Source organism: Talpa europaea (genome assembly GCF_964194135.1).
Source record: "Talpa europaea genome assembly, chromosome: 6".
Lineage (NCBI taxonomy): Eukaryota > Metazoa > Chordata > Mammalia > Eulipotyphla > Talpidae > Talpa > Talpa europaea.
Window position 1 is genome coordinate 7,693,486 of NC_140072.1, and position 21,941 is coordinate 7,715,426.

Here is a 21,941-nt window from a genome sequence, read left to right on the forward strand (position 1 = left end):
AGAAATAGTCCTGAATATTTTCCCTTTACAAATCTTTCAACAGGAGGACATGGCATGTTGTTAAAAATCAGCTCCGGTTGTCTTCTTCCTCTTGAGTCACAGGCCGGAAAGGCAATGTGGTTTGTCCCCTTTCAGGATCAGACATTCGAAGAATTCTAATCAGTTTACTTGATGGAAGCGAGCTAGAGGAAGCAAAATTAATTACTCAAATTTCCAAGAAAAATTGTTTCACATTTAAAAAAATGCTAATGCTTCCTCAAGAAAATATGTAATGGCTGTCACCTGCTACAGGGATATGTGTGTCTCTGGAGTTGGAGAAGAAATGTCATTTGCATTAAGGAAATTTTTTTTCATTCTTTAACTTCTTGGTAACTGCTATGGGCTTTCAGTTTGGAGGAAAAAGAAAATGAAGGAGATTTATGTATTAACTATTTCTCACTCTGGTTGTTTCAGTCAGAAAGACAGTCCCTCAATACTCCTAATTACAAATTTAAATCTCCACAGGACCAAGCAACCACCTCGGAGGTGGGCATCACTGGACGTAACCGGGTGCCGACTCCTCCTCAGCAGCCAGAGACAGCTGGCTCAGCGAGCTCTTTGTTCAGAAAGGCTGGTACTTGCACAGCACCAAGAAAAAAACCAAGATGAGGGAAATCATGGCTTGCTTCTTGTGGTCTAAACAGAATTACAAAAATTATTTTATATTAATTGGCTATGAAACCAGGAAGGAACAGATTCAAAATACAAACAGCACCAAGTCAATAATCACATTCAAAGTAACTTGCTTGTGTTCTAAAAGGGAGAGAATGAAATTTGCAATAACAAAAAAGGAAATCATCTAAAATCTCTTGAACTGGCAGAGGAGATAATTTTTATGGCTTTGCATTAAAAACATTAAGATTAGGAAATGTGTTTCCCCCCCACTTATATACTTAGTATTTATATTCACAAAAGAGCTTTTTAAAGTTACCTCATGCTCTGAGGGGTAAGCAAGATAAATTGTCTAAAGCGCTGGGAATCTGCCATCTTGAGTATCATGTCCATCGCTATTCTCCGGTTAACCATGTCCTGGGAACAAAGGCAAAGGTCAGGATCACGGCTGTTTCAACCATGTTCCTGTAATAGCCACATCTGCTGGCTGACACGCACATCTAGATTTTTATGTAAGTTGATCCTTACCTATGGCGCCAAATTCTCAGAGGGAAAAAGAATATCTGAAAATATTAGGGGGAAACAGCTGAACACATATTAACTTCCAGGTCATGTCCATAGGCAAAGTGTATGTCTGTGCAGCTGCCTTCCTCAAGTATATTTCACAGTTAAAACAATCAGAAAATATTCAAAAGACCTAACTGATACGGAATGAACCTAAGTTATAAAGTTCACCACCAAGGTCAGCATTAACAAAAGTGAACAGTTTCTAACTTATTAAATCTCTCAAAATTTCCTCTCAATGGTTAAGATGTTTCACAAAAACTCTGTCTCCATCATCACCTACAATTTATACAATCTGAATTTGAATTTATGGACCATTTTCTTGATTCATTCTTTAAAATAAACTAAATAGCACATGAGTATATAGGAAAAGAATGCTTAGGTCTAAAATGAACAAAGTATGTATTTATGTAAAATGACTTGAACAATGTGCCTGTATTTTGAGTTAAATTACAGAAAAGGAAAAATTTTAAATATTCCACCCCCCCCCCAAAAAAAAACAAACTGAAAATTGAAAACAGACAAACAAATGCACACATTTTTAATGGTCTAGTAGAAGCTACGTGTGGCAGGAGGAAATGGTTTAGAACAGAAGCTCTGGGGCAGACAGGGGACCCAGCGCCTGCTGCTACTGCTCAATGGCTCATATAGAAATTCTTCCATCGGGCGTATCTGAAAGGTAATCTAATGTGCCAGTGAAAAAAATCAAAGATAAATCAAAATGTTCAAAGTTAGGTGAGTGGGTGTGCCATTAATCAAAGTAGGGAATTCTGGAAAAGAAAGGAGGAGACTTTAACAGAGGCACACTGAGTCTGCGATGTGCGTCTTCTACTAGGTAGCTGGGTGTATGCGTGCAGAGGGCAGGAGCTGTCAGGCTGAGTGAGGTACTTGGTATCCAAGTAAAGTACCTGAGGATTTGTTGGTATCCAAATGTAGGCGTGTTGGGGTTGAGAGTGGGTAGGTAACCAGGAAAATTAACAAGAGAAAACTAACAAAGAAGACCCCAAGTATTGAAGAACAAGGGAATTAAGGGAGGCAGCTTGTCAGACTGAGACCAAGAGGACAGAGCAGAACCAGGGAGTGGAGTATGGACACTGGCAAGAAGACACATTTTCGAAGACGGTCTGTGGTGTCAAATACTTTGAGAATTAAAGGAAGATTCAAAGTTCATTTATGATCTTTGCTAAAGCAGTTTTGCTGAAGTAGTGCAGGGTTAACTCGGGTTACGGTGGACTAAACAGAGAATGAGACACACAGAAGAGAACGACTTGTAGCTCAGCTGCAAGGACTTACTAGCTGTGAGACATCACAGAAGTTCACTGCAATCCTGAGAGGCAGGAAAGACGAATGACCTTACTGACAGCTGAAGAAACCGAGGCCCAAAAAAGGGTACGCACACTGCCCAAAGTCAATGGGCACCTGGCAGCACAGCAGGGCTCAATGTTGGTTTTATTTTAACGTTAAATGTTCTTGCTCCCTGCTGCTCTATATACTGCTCTTTTGAAAAGTGTGGTTGTGAAGGAAGGGAGAGAATGAACAGCGAGTAGACAGTCACTGCAAGGCTCGTGACCTGGTGACAACTGTGTGTTAAAACAGGAAACGGAAGCAAGCCAGGCAAGAGGCCAGAGAGGCTCTGATGGCGAGCAGGGGTACCAGGGATGGGAGAGCGAGCTGAAATCCAGGGCAGGCTGCCAGCAGAGTGGTGGCAAGGGAGAGGCTGCACTTAGTGCTTTCCCACACTTACCACAAACTAAGTGAGGTGTCAGGGCAGGATCTTCTCAGTTATAGGCAAAACTAAAGGAAAACTGACGTCTTATCAAAACATACTTTGAACAACAAAATTAGATAACTTAAAGTTTAACACTACCATGTAGACATCAAACTCATCCAGGCATCTGAAGGGAGATTCAGCAATCGACCAGAGAGAGAGAATGAAGCAGACCGTGGAGAAGGAACGCTCGCCTCCAGAGAGGGCCCTCATGTCATTGAAGGCGGCTTTGTTTCCCTCTCCAGGCTGGACCTTGAATGCGTTAACAAAAAAGCATAGGAAAGTCTGAGTCAATTCTTACCAAAAAGGTTACAAGAATGAGTTTATAGTTTAAAAACAAATAAATAAAATCACTTAGTCATGTGGAAATGCCATCCGCCATTTAAAATACTGTACAGTATAAGAGTGAGCTGTATAATGGTGGTCTTGTTTTTGTGAGAATCAAGGTGATACCATAACTGGATTTAACACACCAAAATTCCAAGGCTTAATATTAAAAGTGTTAATGCCAGGCAAATGTTAATGGTCAAAATAAATAAACTAGTCTTTCTAGAACGGCAAAGATTCCCCCCCCCACCCCGCCCCACCCCTGGCTTTACTGAAGTAAAACTGATCTATAACACCGTATAAGACTCACGGAACAGAACTGAGAACCTGGAGATAAACTCTCCCATACACTCAACTAATATTTGACAAAGAAGCCATGAACAGACAATGGGGAAAGAGCAGTCTCTTAAACGGCACTGGGGAACCTAGACAGCTACATGCAAGAGCAAAACTGTGCCCTTAACTTCCACCACTCACAAAAAATCAACTTGAAGTGGATTACAGCCCGTGTAGAAGACCTAAACCTGTGTAACTCCTAACAGGAAACACGGGGAAACTCACTCACTTCATACAGCTTGCACCCTTTGGCCACCTTCACCCGTTTTCCCATCCCTGATTTCAGCTTTTTAAGATCCCACATACAAGTGAGAGGACAGGAGTATTTGCCTTTCCCTGACTTATTTCACTTACAATGTTATCAAGGTTCTCCCATGTTGTTGCAAATTCCAAGATTCCCCCCCTTTTTATGGTAAATAATGTTCTATTAGAGATCCTATCCAGCAGTCTGTCAATGGATACTTAAGTAGTTCCCACATCACCTGCACCAGGATGTCTCTCCTCATTTTGTTAACAGCCATTTTAACAGATGGTATCTCCCCCTGTGGTTCTGATTTGCATTTCCCTGAATATTAATGATACTGAATGCCTTTTCCTATGCCATTAATATGTGTTCTTAGAAAAATATTCTATTCAGGCCCCTTACCAATTTTAAAAGATTAGTTTTTTTGCTGTTGATTTGTATGAATTTTTCATATAGTTTAGTTATTGACTCACTAGATGTATGGCCTACAAATATTTTCTGTTACATAGGCAGCCTTTTCATTTTGTTGACAGTTTCTTCTGCTGTGTAGAAGTTTGATGTAGTTCCATTTGTTTATATTTGCTTTTGCTGCTTATGCTTTTGGTGTCTAATATGAAAAATCATGACCAAGACCAATGTCAAGGAGCTTCTTCTCTGTTTTCTTCTAGGAGTTTTATGGTTTTCAAGTCTTCTAAGTCTGTAATCCATTTCGAGCTGATTACTGTGAGTGGTATAACATAGGGGTGCAGTTTTAATCTTTTGCACGTGTCATTTACTGAATGTCATTACTAATGTCATTTACTGAAGAGACTGTCCTTTCCCCATTGTTTATTCTTGGTTCCTCTGTCAAACATTAGTTGACCATACATACATGAGCTTATTTCTGGACTGTCAATTCTGTTCCATCAATCTATATGTCTGTTTTTCTAACAGTACTACACTGTTTTGATTACTACAGCTTTGTAATATAGTTTGAAATCAGGAAGTGTGATTCCTCCAGCTTTGTTCTTTTTCAAGATTGCTCTGGCTAGTTAGGAGTTTTAGACGTTTCAGAAGAATTTTAGGATTTTTTTTTTTTCTATTTCTGTGAACAATGCTACTGGAATCTAGAGGGGGATTGCAGTGAATTGATGGATAGCTTTAACAATGCTGATTCTCGTGCTCTATGAAATAGGGCTATCCTACCACTTATCTGTGTCTTCAATTTCTTTCACCAAACAAAATGCCTTAGATTTTACAGTGCACAGATCTTTCATCTCTTTGACTAAATTTATTCTTCACTATTTTATTGTTTTTGTGCTGCTGCAAATACGACTGGTTTCCTTATTTCTTTCATCAAACACGCATCAGTGCCAAGATAATCTTTTGTTACCAGAACTGGGAGTGACATCTAGTGGTTAAGGGGCTTTAAGAGTATTTCTGAATGTCAAAGGACACAAGACCAAATTAAAAGATGTTTACACTGGCCCAATAATTAACAGTAGTAATGATTTAAAATTCTTTTTAAAAAAAAATCCTCTTTACTCAAAAAGCAATTAAAGAAACAACAAACTCATAGTTTTCTGAAAAAAAAAAAGTGTATGAAATAACATTAGAAGGGATTCTATTTAACTTCAATAGAAATCCAGACATAAATAAATGTACATAAGATGAAAAAACAGTGACCAGTTTTATGAAAAATTCTAAATTTAAACATAAACTGAAATTTTATATTTATCCTCTGTAAGTATGAATCCTCTATGAAAATCCAAATGAAAAAGCAACATAAACACAGGCATTAAAAAGCCAAACCAAACCAAAAAATCCCACATAAAAGAACTGAACAGCAAGCAGCATTTTGCTCCAAAACTGCAGTTTATATAAATCTAATGATTGAAGTCCTAGATAAACTGCAGAGTTTGAAGGCCTTCAGCCTCAGTTTCCTTATTTGTAAAAGGCACACTAGAAAATTAAAGATTCTTAAAGCAATGACATTCTCTTGAATCATAGGGATGATGGTGTCAGAAAATGTGACTTCATTTGTCTTGCAATGTTGGCGCTGGGCATAAACAACCCAAACATCCCAAAGCTTTCTTCTTGTCTCGTTGTCTATTAGAATAGAGCTTATATAAAGTGAAGAACACAAAGCCTCAGTGTTCAGTTCAATGATTTCTATGTGCACACACATACACCCACACCTAGGTAACCATTACTCAGATCACGACCTAGAACATTCCTAGTATCTCAGAGATTCCCTCCAGTCACTACCTCAAAAGGTAGCTACTAAATTGACTTTAATAATCATAGATGATTTTTTTACCCGTTTTGAAGGGTTTTAAGAATGAAATGGTTTCCACAGACATTGCCAGACAGGTTCCCAAATTAGTTCTACTAAATTATACTCCCACAGGGTATGAGAGTTCTAAGTCCACACCCTCGCCAACCCAAGATATTATCAGTCCTGTTCACTTTAGTCACAGTAATAGCAGTCTGACAGTAACTTATTGTGGTATAACTAACTATACTGAGCACTTTTTAATGTGCTTATTTACCATGTGAATGCTTTCACTTGGTAGGTTCTGACCATTTTAAATGAGCTGACATTCTTATTATTCTTAAAAAATTTTAGGTGAGTATTATGTTGCATATATGTACTGCCAATTATTTCTTATTCTCAGTATTAAAATGGAAGTATAAAATTTATGGCAAGTGAGAGTAGTAAGCACTTATTGAAAACTGTGCTCTAATAATTCAGAGTAGGTAGTTGACCTTGGTGTCCTGACTATACATTTTTTATGTTACATGCAATACTCCTTAATGGATGTGACTGAAACAATCTACAAACATAAAAGTCTACAAAGTTGAATGTGGTAGAGCTTTGTCATCTAAGAGAGGTGTGATTTTTAGGGACACCTTCAGAAACAAGAAATACAAAGTCAATTACACGAGGTATAACATCCTTTGAGAAATCTTATCTTAGCTTCCTATTAAAAGAGAATATGAACTTTTAATAATGTTTCACGTAATTTAAAATCCTGTGATTTTTAAAAAAGCGACCAGTGGAGAATATAAATACTTACCACTGAAAATAAAAATCCCTAATATCATTATAAGAAAATAATGTGGTTATGTGAGGGGAGGGGGAGGAAGTTACAACTTAAACAGCAGTTTCTTTTGTTTTTCAAAGACAACAGGTTAAAGTTTATCAATGTATCATCAAAAGAAAAGCAGCAGCTAATTCTCCCAACAATTACCACTCCAAGAGTTAAGATACTTACTGATATAGTCAGAGTTTCATTCTTGTGGTCAAAATTCATTTTTCCACAATAGGCACGCTGAGACAGTAAGTTGTCAAAATATAATTTGCATCGTAAAGTTAAACACCTTGAAATAAAGAAAATGGGCACATTAAAAAGAATATAAAAAACTGTATATTCAGCATGTAAGAGAAAAATATGCCCAAATGTTCATACTGGTTGCCCACGCAATAGGTAGGAACTTATGTGATTTGTTTACTATGCTTTTATATTTCTAACCACTTACTTACTCCTATAATAAACATACATCCTATAATAAACATGAAATAAAGATGCCTTCCCATACGTAACACATTATATCTCACTATTACAGTCAGTTCCTACCAATCATTCCACTAATCTATGTCAGGCATTACTTACCTTAATGCACTAGACGCAAATTTTGTCCTTGAGCGGATTAAACTCTAATATAGTGTTAGGCTAAATGGATAAATAGTCTATTCATCTGTTTGTCTCCCCTCAACTTTCTAATGGAAAAGGGTCAGGGCAATGTCTTAATCATTTTGTACCTAGAATATCTTAGAAACTGCCTGGCACAATGCAAACTCCACCATCCTTGTCTTGGATAAGCTGGCTATGAGGTACATTCAAAGCCGGAATTCTGGCTGACAAGGCAAACTGGCAGCTCCTTCTTTTAGCAGATCATGTAAAGTTCTATTGATTTAATTTTATTATGTATAAGGGATAATGTGAAAACAAAACAAAAAGCTACAATATGTGGCAACCTTTTTATGCACTTACCTTCTAAATTGTTGGTATGTCTTGTATCTATGGGTCATTATTTCTTCCAGTAATTTAATAAACCTTTTCAAAGTCCTTACTTTGTTATCCAGATCAAGATAGGTTTCTCTTGCTTCTTGGTACTGCCTATTTTATGAACAAAATATTCAATAAATAAGTGCCATTCAAAAGGACACAAATACAAGTAAAACCTCAAATATACTTAACAGGGAAGAGCAAGGAAAACTGAGGGGAAACCTCAGCAGCAGATTTCTTAATTTTCCAAAGAAAATACACTGCCAGAATGAGCGTGTTCTGCCCTGCGTAAGGACAGGTATGTGGCTGGCCCAAGACAAAGTCCAAGCCCTTGAAAGAACCTGAAGAAAGTGCCCAGGTGGGCCCCAGAGGTGGCAGATCTTAAAGAAGGCTAGCAAATGTATGTATCTTTCAAAGGTGATAGGATTACACAGGAAGGTAAGAAATGTTTCAGATACCAGTGCAGGAACACAGGAACACAAGGTGAGCTTTAGGGTCCCTCCACCCTAGTCTAAACAAGACAAGACCAAAGAGGCAGAGAAGACACAGCTACTGTGCAAAAGCACACCTAGCGAGGGCAACACTTCCTTGTTGGAGCAGGGCAGAACAAGAGCCTGACAAAGTATGAAAGCTACTTTGTCTTTCCCCATTCTCCTGCAAACGTCCAGTCCAGAAAAATCTAACTAAAAAAATGAGTATCAAAAGGCACACACATGGGCCTCCCCAGTGGCGCAGCGGGTTGAGCGCAGTGCTGTGAAACTGTCTGTAGCCTCTGCATCGTGGGTTTGCTTCCCGGCCGGCCAGGGAGATACCCACATGGCACAGCAGACCTTTCCTGCCTCACCCGCTGCTCCCCTCAGCAGTGTCTTCAGTCCGTCTGCCTGTTCTGCTCCCTGCTCTGTCTCTGGTGAATCCTCTCACCCTCCTACGCCTCTGGCCTGTACCCCAGTTCTTGTATAAATAAATCTTTAAAAAAAAAAAAAAGGCACACATATAACATCCATATAGAGATATTTATGGAAAAAGTAGGTGGAAAAAAGCAGCAAGACTCCCCTACAAAGAAAACTTACTAGACCAAAGTCACAAAGTTGGTAAAAACTGTAATTGAGGGACCTCCCTGGTGGCACAAGGGGTTAAGCACCGCACTATCAAGCAATCTGCAGCCTCTGCAACACGAGTTCGATCCCCAGCCGGCCAGAGAGAAGCCCTCAACAGAGGAGCAGACCTCTCCTGACTCGCCTGCTGCTCCCCTCAGCAGTGTATTTCAGTCAGTCTGCCTGTTCTGTTCCCCACTTTGTCTCTGGTGAATCCTCTCAACCCCTCATCTCTGGCCTGTACCCCAGCTCTTGTATAAATAAATAAATTTTTTAAAAAAACTGTAACTGAATGTCACAAATTAAAACAAAACATGAGACAAGTGGCTACCAAGAAGAAACAGCACAAAGCAGAACTGAAAGAACAGATAAATAGTAACTCAGAGGACAGACAGGTAAAAACAGAAGGGGACAATCAGACAAGGGGAGGCAAAGTAAGAATCTACAGAATCCAAGGTATAGGGATTACACATACACACACACACACACACACACACGAAGACAAAATGAGATAACGAGGGGCAAACAGACACCAGCCACAGCAAACATTTACAGACAGAGATCAGCAATGAAAAAGGCAAACAAAATGGAGGAAAACAGATAAAACGGGCAAAGTAACTAGAGAAGACAAAGGCTAACTTTCTATAACTGAAGGCCTCCAAAGTGAAAACTAAACAGAACAGAAAATTACTTAAAAATATAAGAAAAGCTTTGAGAACTCACACTGAAATCTACATACTGACAAGTCTGAGGCAGACCAAGGGAGAAGTACACACTGACGCACTAAGTTAAGGACTTAAGAGATGAACGAGAACCGCCACAAACAGGAGTCAGCAAGAAAGATGATTTTCTATCTGGCTACCCTTCAAATACAAAAGCCAAAGGTAAACAGCCTGAACATGGAAAACCACAAAATATATTATGCTTATTTCCATTCTTAAGGAAATAAGAGGACACACAAGTTTTGAAACGTGTGTATAGCCATTTTGAAAAAAGATAAAATCCACTCCTCATACCATAAGCTCCAAATAAAAAATGAGATCAAACAAAAATGAGCACATAAATGTACCAGGGGAAAAAAAGAAGTAAATGCCTTCCTTAACCCAGCTACAGAGAAAGGCTTCTGAACTATGACCTAAAATCCAGATATAATTAAAGACTGAAATATTGAGCTAAATAAAAGTGATTGTTTCATGGCCAAAACGCAAAAAGAGTATGAACAAATTCAAAAAAGAGAAATAACGAAAGAAAAGAATGTTTCATATGGCTAATATCCCCAAAATACATCTTTTAAAAAATTTAAAATGGTGGGAGTGGAGGATGAGGAAGACTAAATAGCCTACAGAAAAATGGTCAAAAACACATAATGCACAAAAAATGATCCTTACACATATGAAAGGATATTCATTTTCATTCACAATGATGGCATGTGAGTTAAAACTACACTAAAAGACCACTTTCCAGCCATCAGATGGGCAATAATTAAAAAGCTTAACTCTACATGCTATATTACAATGTTGGCAAGGTAGGAAGAAGTATTCTTTCTCATAGAATGCTGACGAAAAAGCAAACATGGTAGAAACACTAAGAAGGGGAATTAAACATTATATAACAACAAAATCACTTATGTACTATGCTTCAGTCTATTACAGGCACTTGTGGAAATTCACTGTGAAGACAGCTATCCAACAACAGCAAAATGCACGTACATAAGGCAATTCACTGCAACATCACATGTTAACTAAAATACTGGAAACTACTCAAATGCAGTAACAGAACAAGTATCGAAGCATGGTGTGCTGACTGCTATCTCCCGTCCCCCAACCTGCTGCAGTATGATGAGGCAGCAGGAATGAGGGAGACCTCAATTAACTGATATGGAATGATATTCCATAGTGGAACTAAGGGGAAAAGAAACACATATGGACCTGCTTACTTCTGCAAACCAAAACAGCAAGCAAAAAAAGATGTTACAAGGCAGCTTATCATGCTTAAGAAAGAGTTTAATTTTACTTGCACACTCCAGAGGCTAAAATAAGAATCACCTACACCAAGATAGCCTTGAAATAAGCTGAATGAAGCTTTGTGTATATAAACGGATTTTGTCTACCCAGGGAATCCTCAAGGCTGATCACCCTCTGTTTTTAATTTTAACAGAGTTAAATTTTGGGTTCTCATTATTACCAGGGTGACATTTCTTCTAGAACTTTTCTACCAACAGAACTAAAAACATGAGTTCATACTGATATCCCTAACTGCAACTGCAGTTTAATCCCACTATTTTTCTTCACCTAATTATTCCATGCTTCTGTCTTCCTTCTTTTATAGTAGGGACCTGGTTCTTAGCAACATTAACATTTATTCAGTCCCACAACAGCTGCAGAATGTCACACCATACTACTACAAAAAACAAATTTCCACCAAGAATCATTCAAGATGGACTCACAATTTTTTCCGTAATACGTAAATTTACTGTATTCTAAAATTCTCTGAATCAGGCTTTTTCCTTCCTCCAGTGTGGAAATTACTGATTTGAAATAGGGATGTTTTATTTGTTTAGATTTCTCCCATCCTTCTTGATTTAATTTCATTTTATGTAAAATTTAGTGTTCCCAAAAGTCAAAACATATAGTCATAGAAGTATCCTTCCTTACTAATCCCTTCCACCTATTTCTCCCAATTCATTCCTTGCAAATAAACACTTTTTTATAATAGCAAAGATTACATAAAAATTCAATTATCCATCAATAAGAGATGGTTAAATATAGTATATTATTAAAAAATGAGAAAAAGCCTATTTATTGAGATAGAAAGAAATCTAAAAGGTATCACTAAGTCAAAGAAAACAGTTTATATTATGTGCTACCTTTTGACTCTGCAAGGATGAAAAATGACATATACTCAACATGAACTTGCACTTGTACAAACACTAAAAGTATATTTAATAAATACATTAAGATAAAAGGGAAAAAGTGAAGGAGAGGATGAGGATACAGAGAGAAAGTAAAGCTTTCCACTGGGTGCACTTTTATACTATATTTTTAAAACATGAGGTATTTTCTATTTTGAAGAAAGATTTCTTTTTTTTTCCCTTGCCATTGTTTTCCAAAATAGAATTGTGATCACTTACTCGTTTCCATTTTTTTTAACATGAAAAGTTCTTCATAAAGTATAACAGCTACAATTTTCTACTGTAATTTAATTATCCTGCAGTTGTATGCTACTTCTAACTTTTCAGTGTTACACCACTATAATACACATTTCTAAGCACCAATTGCTTTTTTCATTTTAAATCATAACAAAATTACTTAACCAAATGGAATTTTTTTGAAGGTGTTTGACATAAAGTGTTCAACTGGGTGTTCTTAAAGTGTTATTAAGAGGAGTGGGCGGAGCAACATGGCGGCGAGGAGACGCTGCGAGTAAGATCTCCCATTAAAAAAAGTTAATAGGGAGGAAAAGCGGCAGGTCCCAGTGAGAACTGGGACACGGAAGATAAACGGGTGACTCCAGCAAACTACCCGAAGAAGAAAGTGGCCATAAAAGAGGACCAGAAGGGAGGGAAGCGCAGAACCCTGCTCCCCTCCCCCGCCCACAGAGGCGGCACTCTCCGACCGGCAGAGAGGAGGGAAACAACAAACCAAAACGGCCAACAAGAAAAACGGACACAGCAAGTGGGACTGTGAGTGGAAAGGAACTATTTCAGCCACCACACCCCGTGAACGGGAGCTGAGGCGAACCCTGCAGGATCCGCCGCGGAGGTGAGCTCCAGGCGCCATTAAAGAGAGCCCCGCCCCCCAGGAGGAGACCAGCACCAGCACACAGCCCCAGCCCCCCGGTAAGCTTGCGCGGAAAGTGGCGCTCGGATTGCAGCTGCCCAGGTCCCCGCGCCTGCGACCTAGGCTTGCGGGGAGACGGCGGAGGCCCTCCCTGAGTGAGCAGGAACAAGGCGCCCAGGCAGGGGAGCGGGATTCAAAAGGCGCCATTCCCGCGCCACTGATCTGGGCTACAGCCCGCGTCCTGGAACTGAGGGCTTTGGAACTGAGACCCGGGGCACGAAATTAGGGGCGTGGGTTCCCCACGACGGTGGGGCACAAGGCAGACACAGCACCCCAAAGCCGTTGAGGTGTACCCTACCATCCCCGCTCTGCTCCCTGTCCCACGGGGTGGAAAATCAGCTCCCCAAGGGCTCTAGGAGAGATCTCTGGCGCCACCTAGCGACTTGACCCCAGCACAGGCTACTGAAGGAGCTAGTGGCCAGCTGGGGAGTTAGCCCACACCGGGCTCCTTCCGAACAAGTAGTCTGAGCCCACAGGGAGAGCGAGCACCCACAGCCGGGGCAGACCAGGCGCGCAGAAGAGTGTGCCTGAGACCAGACGCGCAGGGAGTGTGTCCCACATCACCATTTTAGAACAGGGACATTTCTTCAGTAAAGACTACCTGCAGAAGGCTTCCTCAGGAGCCAGAGGTGAGCGGGGGAAGTTCGCCCACGCCAGACCCCCTCTGGCCTGCAGTCCAAGCCCAGAGAGGAGCAGGAACCCACCACCGGGGCAGACCAGGCGCACAGGGGAGTGTGTCCCCACATCGGCATTTTAGAACAGGGACCCTTCTCCAGTAAAGGCTGCTTGAAACTGACAGATGACTCCTGGAAGAACCAGAGGGGAACGGAGAAGCCCACCCAAGATGCCGGCCAGTCCCAACAACACAGTGTCCCAACGCATACGGCAAATTAGAAAACAGACAGTAGGGAGGAGAAGAACCACACGCAACCTAGCAACTGTCCAGAGAAAAAGCACACCACAAAAAGAAAGCCAGCCCCCAGATTGCAAAGACAATAACTTGGAAGAATTTCTGAGCCTTCCAGAAAGAGAATTTAAAATTGCCGTGATTAAAAAACTGACAGAAGTCATAAAGGAAAACAATGATAAGGGAAAAATAATCAACGATCAGAAGAATGCAATTGAGTCCCTAGAGAGGGAAAACAATGGTCAGAAGAAAGAAATTGAGTCCCTAAAGAGGGAAGTAAAAGAAATGCAGGAGATCAAAGAATTAATGGAAGAACTAAAGAATTCGGGGAAAAGCAATGAAAGCAGAATAGATGAAATGGAAGAACGAATAAGTAATCTTGAAGACACAGAAATAAAAAGAACCAAAACAGAAAAGGAAAGAGAAGTACGAAGGAAAAAGAACGAAGAAAGACTTCGGGAACTATCTGACTCCATGAGGAAAGGAAATATAAGAGTTATAGGAATACCAGAAGGAGAGAAGAGAGATGTAGGAACAGAGAAAATATTCAAAGAGATAATTGAAGAGAACTTCCCAAATGTGAAGAAGGAGCTGAAAATTGATATACAAGAAGCAAGAAGAACACCAAACTTCCACGACGAAAGGAAAAATACAGCAAGACACATAATAGTAAAGCTCCCAAGAATCCAGGACAAGGAAAAAATAATGAAGCTGGCAAGAGGGAAGAAACAGATAACATTCAAAGGAAAGCCAATCAGGCTGACATCAGACTTCTCCGAAGAAACACTACGGGCAAGGAGAGAGTGGAGGGACATAGTCAACAGACTCCAAGAAAACAGATGCCAACCAAGAATACTCTATCCCGCAAAGCTCTCCTTCCTCTTTGAAGAAAGAATATGGACCTTCCCAGACAAACAGAAACTCCAGAATTTCATTGCAACTAAACCCCCACTCCAAAAAATACTACAAGGAGTCCTAAAGCCAGAACCTCAGAGGGACGAATAACAATGAAAGAAGGCCAAAAAAAAAAAAAAAAGTTATTAAAAGAATAAATAAATAAAATCAAAGGAAAGACAAACACAATGGCAAATACAGATGTTAACATATCAATATTAACTCTAAATGTAAATGGACTAAACTCTTCAATAAAAAGACACAGAGTTGCAGCCTGGATTAAGAAACAAAACCCAACCTTTTGCTGTCTCCAGGAAACACATTTAGCTACAAAAGATAAAAATAGGCTCAAAGTTAAAGGATGGAAAACAATCCTACAAGCAAATGGACCAAAAAAGAAAGCAGGAACAGCTATACTTATATCAGATAAAACAGATTTCAAACTCAAAAAGATAAAAAGAGACCCCAATGGTCACTACATTATGATCAAGGGGACAATACTTCAAGAAGAAATAACACTCATTAACATATACTCACCAAACGAAGGAGCACCAAAATATATCAGACAACTGTTGTCCTCTCTGAAAACAGACATCAGAGAAAACACATACGTAGTGGGAGACTTCAACACACCACTATCAACAATGGATAGATCAACAAGACAAAAAATAAGTAAAGAAACCAAAGCTCTAAATAAGGACCTAGAGCAATTAGGCTTAACAGACATCTATAGAACACTAAACCCCAAAAAAACGGAGTACACATTTTTCTCAAGCGCACACGGATCATTCTCCAGGATCGATCACATACTGGGGCACAAGACAAACATCAACAGATACACCAAGATTGAAATCATATCAACCATCTTTTCTGACCATGAAGGCATCAAACTAGAAATAAACCATAAAAAGAAGGCAAGGAACTTTCCTACCTCATGGAGATTAAAAACCACACTACTGGAAGACCATTGGACTAATGAGGAGATCAAAGAAGAAATTAAAAAATTTTTTTGAATTGAACGACAAGGAGGACACCAATATCCTAAATGTATGGGATGCAGCAAAAGCAGTAATAAGAGGAAAATATATAGCAATAGAAGCTCACATCAAGAAACAAGAAAGAACGCAAAGAAACAACCTAATCTCGAAGCTCAAAGATCTAGAAAAAGAACAACAAAAAAACCCCAAAACCAGAAGAAAAGAAATAATAAAAACCAAAGCAGAAATAAATGAAATTGAAACTAAAAAAACAATCCAAAAGATCAATGAAACCAAGAGCTGGTTCTTTGAAAAAAATCAATAAAATAGACAAACCCCTAGCCAGGCTCACAAAGGAAAAAAGGGAGAAAGCACAAATAAACAGGATCATCAATGAAAGAGGAGAAATCACAACGGACACAGCAGAAATCAAAAGAATAATCAGTAACTACTATGAACAGTTATATGGAAACAAGTTTAACAATCTAGAGGAGATGGACAAATTCCTACAACTCTACAATCACCCAAAGCTAGATAAAGAAGAAATAGAACACCTAAACAGACCAATTACAATTAGCGAAATTGAAATGGTAATAAAAAACCTCCCCAAAAACAAAAGCCCAGGACCTGATGGATTTACAAATGAATTCTACCAAACATTCAGAGACGAATTAGTGCCTATCCTTCACAAACTCTTCCAAAAAATTGAGAAGGAAGGGACAATACCAAACACGTTTTATGAAGCCAACATTACACTAATACCAAAACCGAACAAGGACAACACAAAAAAGGAAAACTACAGGCCAATCTCCCTAATGAACACTGATGCAAAAATCCTCAATAAAATTTTAGCTATCAGAATCCAACAATGTATCCATAAGATAATTCACCACGACCAAGTTGGATTCATTCCAGGGGCACAAGGATGGTTTAACATCCGAAAATCAATCAACGTTATCCAACACATCAACAAAAAGAAATATAAAAACCATATGATAATATCAATAGATGCTGAGAAAGCTTTCGACAAAGTGCAACACCCATTCATGATAAAAGCCCTTGAAATTCTTGGGATACAAGGAACATACCTCAACATCATAAAGGCCATCTATGACAAGCCAACAGCCAGTATCATTCTCAATGGTGAAAAGCTGAAAGCAATTCCATTAAGATCTGGAACAAGACAAGGATGTCCACTCTCACCATTGCTTTTCAATATAATACTGGAAGTCCTAGCCAGGGCAATAAGACAAGAGAAAGACATCCAAGGAATCCAAATAGGAAAAGAAGAAGTCAAACTATCACTATTTGCAGACGATATGATATTATACATAGAGAACCCCAAAAACTCCACAGAAAAGCTAATTCAACTCATCAATCAGTTCAGTAAAGTGGCAGGATACAAAATCAACACGCAAAAGTCAGTAGCCTTCCTATACACAAACAATAAATCTGAAGAAGAAGAAATCAAAAAGACCATCCCTTTTGTTATTGAAACAAAAAAAATCAAATATTTGGGAATAAATCTAACAAAAGAGGTAAAGGACCTATACAAAGAAAACTATAAAACACTGTTAAAAGAAATAGAAGAAGACACAAAGAAATGGAGAGACATCCCCTGCTCATGGATTGGAAGAATAAACATTATTAAAATGGCCATCCTACCAAAAGCAATATACAGATTCAATGCTATTCCAATCAAAATTTCAATGTCATTCTTCAAAGAAATAGAACAATTATTGATGAAATTCATATGGAATCACCAAAAACCCCGAATAGCCAAAGCTCTCCTGAAAAAAAAAAGAAGGGAATGGAGGCATCAGACTCCCAGACTTCAAACTATACTACAAAGCCATAATCATCAAAACTGCATGGTATTGGAACAAGAACAGACATACAGACCAATGGAATCGAATAGAAAATCCAGAAATAAACCCACAGATTTATGGTCAACTAATCTTTGACAAAGGAGCAAAGAATATGCATTGGAGCAAAGAAAGTTTGTTCAATAAATGGTGCTGGGAAAACTGGGTCGCTACATGCAAAAGAATGAAGCTTGACCACCACCTCACACCATACACAAAAATCAACTCAAAATGGATTAAAGAACTAGACATAAGACCTGAAACCATAAAATATATAGAAGGAAATATAGGCGAAACACTACGTGATTTGCACATCAAAGACATCTTTACAGACACATCACCCAAAGCAGTGATAGTGAAGGCAAAGATATACAGCTGGGACTACATCAAATTAAAGAGCTTTTGCACAGCAAAAGAGACAATAACAAAAACAAAGAGAAACCCCACCAACTGGGAGAACATTTTTGCACCCAACACTAATGATAAAGGACTGATCACAAAAATCTGCAAAGAGCTGATGAGACTCAACAACAACAAAGAAAATAATCCAGTCAAAAAATGGGCAGAAGAGCTTAAAAGAAACTTCTCTGAAGAGGAAATGCAAATGGCCAACAGGCATATGAAAAAATGTTCAACATCACTTGTCATCAGGGAAATGCAAATCAAAACTACCATGAGATACCATCTTACACCAGTGAGAATGGCACATATTAAAAAAACTAGCAACAACAAATGTTGGCGAGGGTGTGGAGAAAAAGGAACTCTTCTGCACTGTTGGTGGGAGTGCAAACTGGTCCAACCACTGTGGAAAGCTGTATGGAGATTTCTGGACCTACTAAACATAGAGCTTCCATATGATCCAGCAATTCCACTCCTAGGTATTTACCCAAAGGACACAGAAACATCAATTCCAAAGAACACCTGCACCCCTATGTTTATAGCAGCACTGTTTACAATAGCTAAGCTTTGGAAACAACCCAAACGCCCAAAAATAGATGACTGGATCAAGAAGATGTGGTACATATATACCATGGAATATTACTCAGCATTCAAAAAAGATAAACACATGCAATTTGCAGCAACATGGATGGCGCTGGAAGGGATCATGCTCAGCGAAATAAGCCAAAAAGAAAAAGAAAAATACCGGATGGTCTCACTCATAGCAGGAATCTAGAAAACTTAAATAAGGGACCAGGAAAATGAATAACTATAAGAAAGTGAAAATCAAAATCAACAAAAAACTATGAACCAGAGACACTTTTAGGGGGGCGGGGGTGGGAGGGGAGGGATTGGGGTCAGAATGGGGGGGCTGCAATTGTATGGGGAATATAACAATAAAATTTATTAAAAAAAAAAAAAGTGTTATTAAGAGGCCTTTCTGAAGGCCTCTTATAACATACTGTAACATACCTTAGGATACATAGCATCTAATACACTAAGTACTCCATATATTCTATTTACTATGGACTATCTCATTTAATCTTCATAACAACCCCAAAAGGTAAAGTACTTTATACCCATTTTGTAATTAGAAAATGATGTTTCAGAAGATTATGTAATTTGCCAATGTCACATGACAAAGAATAGAATTAGAATTCAACCTGAGTTAGTCTTGCTTTTGATTCTGTAGTCTAACTGTACTAGAACTTCCATTTTTACTAGTAATAGAAAAATATCTAATTCATTAAAATCTCACTAACATGAAGTATACGTTTTCTTCATCTTGATATATAAAGAACTGCTGTGATTTGCATTTCTTTAAGTGTGAAGCTGATTATTTTTATGTTTATATGAATCTCATAGGTTATAAAAACATTTATGTAAACATGTACTCCATAAAGAATTTTGCAATAGAAGGAAAAAAGTACAGTATTAACATACATATAGGACTAGTTTAGTTTTCCCTATCTGCTATAGCATCCAAATTTAAGATAAACATTTATTTTTTATGTCTTAATAATATATATGAAAATAAAACAGTCACCAACCACTTACCTCATTATTTCCTCTCGATCTCCATGACTAGCATGTTCTGCCTGTATCTTTTGTCTCAATCTATTAATTTCTTTATCTAGAATTGATGCAGATTTTTTTACTTCTATCCGCTCTGGGCAGATTTGTCTTGCTTGTGACATTTTCTCCTAAGATAACATATGTTTGATAGCTTTAAAACTCTTTTTGATATAAAAATTCATTATACTACTTTTGCCAAAATGTACAAAGTAAAATTTTGAAATTAATTATGCTTAAAAAATGTATTTTAATTATACTCAACACCATTATTTCTGTAAGCTTTGTATTGACAAGTGTCCAGAGGCACTATAAATCTTCAAGAGAAAAGTACATTACTGTGTACAACTATTTGTAAGATCTCCAAAACTTGCTATTGAAAGAAATTTCAAGTTGTAGTTACATTTGGCATTCAGGGTGCTAAGGTCACACACAGCTTTCTGTGTATTTCACGATGGTCTCTGAAAACCAAATTGTATTAAAATAACAGACCCACCCCCCATATTTGTAAATATCAGAAAACAAAGGCTCTTTTATACATAGCACCTATTTCATATTCATAACATTCCATATCTAAAATCTTAAGCAAGTAAGGCAATGGATTACAGAATGTAAATCACTTTCCTATGATTTATGAAAGTAAAGTTGGAATCCAGCTCTTCTAGTTAGACTAATGTTGCTGTCAACTTATTTTCTTCTAAAAATATGCTTTCTGCTTAACAGCTGTCTACAAGGATGTCTAGAAATAGGCGCTGAATTCCAGCCTAGCCGACGCACTGGCTACTCAGAGGAAGGAGGCTTTGCAGACATAAGGCTGCGGCTGCTATCCCCTTGCCAAGCCGGGCGTTTGCCATGGCTGAGAGGCGCAGCCTCTTCCAGATGACGCAGGCATGACAGGGACTGCTGCAGCCCTGCCTGGAGTCCTCCTCACGTCGGTCTATTTAAGTCGCCACACTTCGAGAGTCCCTACGCCTCTTCCTCTGTTGATTCACCAAAACAGCTGTTATTCTTTACAAAATATATATTCATCAGACAACTTGTCTATGTTTGGAAACATGACATTAAGGAAAATGCATTTAATAATCATGACTAAGGTTGTAAACAAAGCATGAAAGGGAAAATGATGGCTCACCTCTAGTTCTTTTTCTTTCATATCCAGTTCTCGTTTCTTTTTATTTAAAGTGTCCAAATGTTCTTTTTGTTTTTCTTCATAATGCCGCTTCCCTCGTTTTTGGTTATCCACTTCAGAATCAGCAAGATTTAATTCATCCTGTTTGAGTAAAACAAAATAAGCTATAAAGTTTTTTGGTTTTTTTTTAATTTATTTATTTTCTTACATTGTTGTTAATATTTGGATCGTAACTGGATTCTCCCCTCTGGTGTAGTCCCCATAGTGAAAACAAAACAAAACAAACCTCTTTCAAAAAATTTACCAGCCTAGTTATAAAATGAACTGGTAATTTACAAAAGGAGGCAGGACGGTGGAATCTGAAGAGGCAAACTGGTTGTGTGTCCCTGTCCATATGAGCCTGAATAGAAGTGAGGCGTTTCCCCCAAATTGAGAAGACACACTATTACATTCATGTTCTTACATGCAGCCTCCAAATATTACAGTGCTCTCAACCTTATTCTGGTGAACAAGGTAGTTCTGTGGGAAGTCACATTAGCCTAAACAGAATTAAAACAACGGAGGTTTGGAATATTTACAGTGCCACCTGACAGAGAAAATCTGGTTTGGAAAGGTGACTTGACAAAAAAAAAAGTGGGTTGGTGTGGGGAAGGGAAGGATTTTAATACTGACTTGTTTAGTCATTCTCAGAGGTATAACCCCATGATGTTGAGCATAAAATATAATTGAAAGAAGCTATTTCAGGGCCTCTCCTAGTGGCGCAGCAGCTGAGTGCTGGGCTGTGAAGCTGTCTGCAGCCTCTGCAGTGCCGATTTGATCCCCGGCCGCCGGTGAGGGTCCCACATGGCGTGACAGACCTCTCCTGCCGTGCCCGCTGTTCCCCTCAGCAGTGTATTTCATCACTCTGCCTGTTCTGTTCCCCGCTCTGGCTCTGGTGAGTCCTCTCACCCTCCCGTGCTTCTGACTGTACCCAGTGCTTATATAAATAAATAAATAAATCTTTAAAAAAAAAAAAAAAAAAGAATCTATTTCATGATTACTTTTTAAAAAAAAAAAGTAGTCTATAATATGATAAAGCATATTGTAATGTGTAGCAATCATTGGAAAAATACAAGAGTTGTAGCTAAAAAAAAAAATTAACATTGGCTCTGTGCAGGCCACATTCCCTTATGCCACAAGTTAAATTTACAACTAAATATTAAGTTTGCAAGTGTAAATCAAAACAAACTGTTAACAGAGAAAAATACTCCCTATGTCACGATTTCTACAACTACAAGTTTATAC

At 38.5% G+C, this 21,941-nt stretch overlaps 1 protein-coding gene across 1 annotated transcript in view; it reads right to left on the minus strand.

Moving 5' to 3' along the window:
- Positions 1–67: 67 nt before the first annotated feature.
- SMC6 (structural maintenance of chromosomes 6) overlaps positions 68–21,941 on the minus strand; it is a gene marked incomplete at its 3' end in the record, with an annotated part of 53,042 nt that continues 31,168 nt past the window's right edge. Inside the window, exons 20-26 of the mRNA XM_084235324.1 lie at positions 20,661–20,798; positions 19,514–19,659; positions 7,928–8,053; positions 7,148–7,253; positions 3,083–3,235; positions 971–1,068; positions 68–182 (exon numbers count right to left, since the gene is read on the minus strand). Of these exons, the coding sequence (XP_084091450.1) occupies positions 68–182; positions 971–1,068; positions 3,083–3,235; positions 7,148–7,253; positions 7,928–8,053; positions 19,514–19,659; positions 20,661–20,798 (882 nt within the window). The remainder of the gene's footprint in view (positions 183–970; positions 1,069–3,082; positions 3,236–7,147; positions 7,254–7,927; positions 8,054–19,513; positions 19,660–20,660; positions 20,799–21,941) is intronic.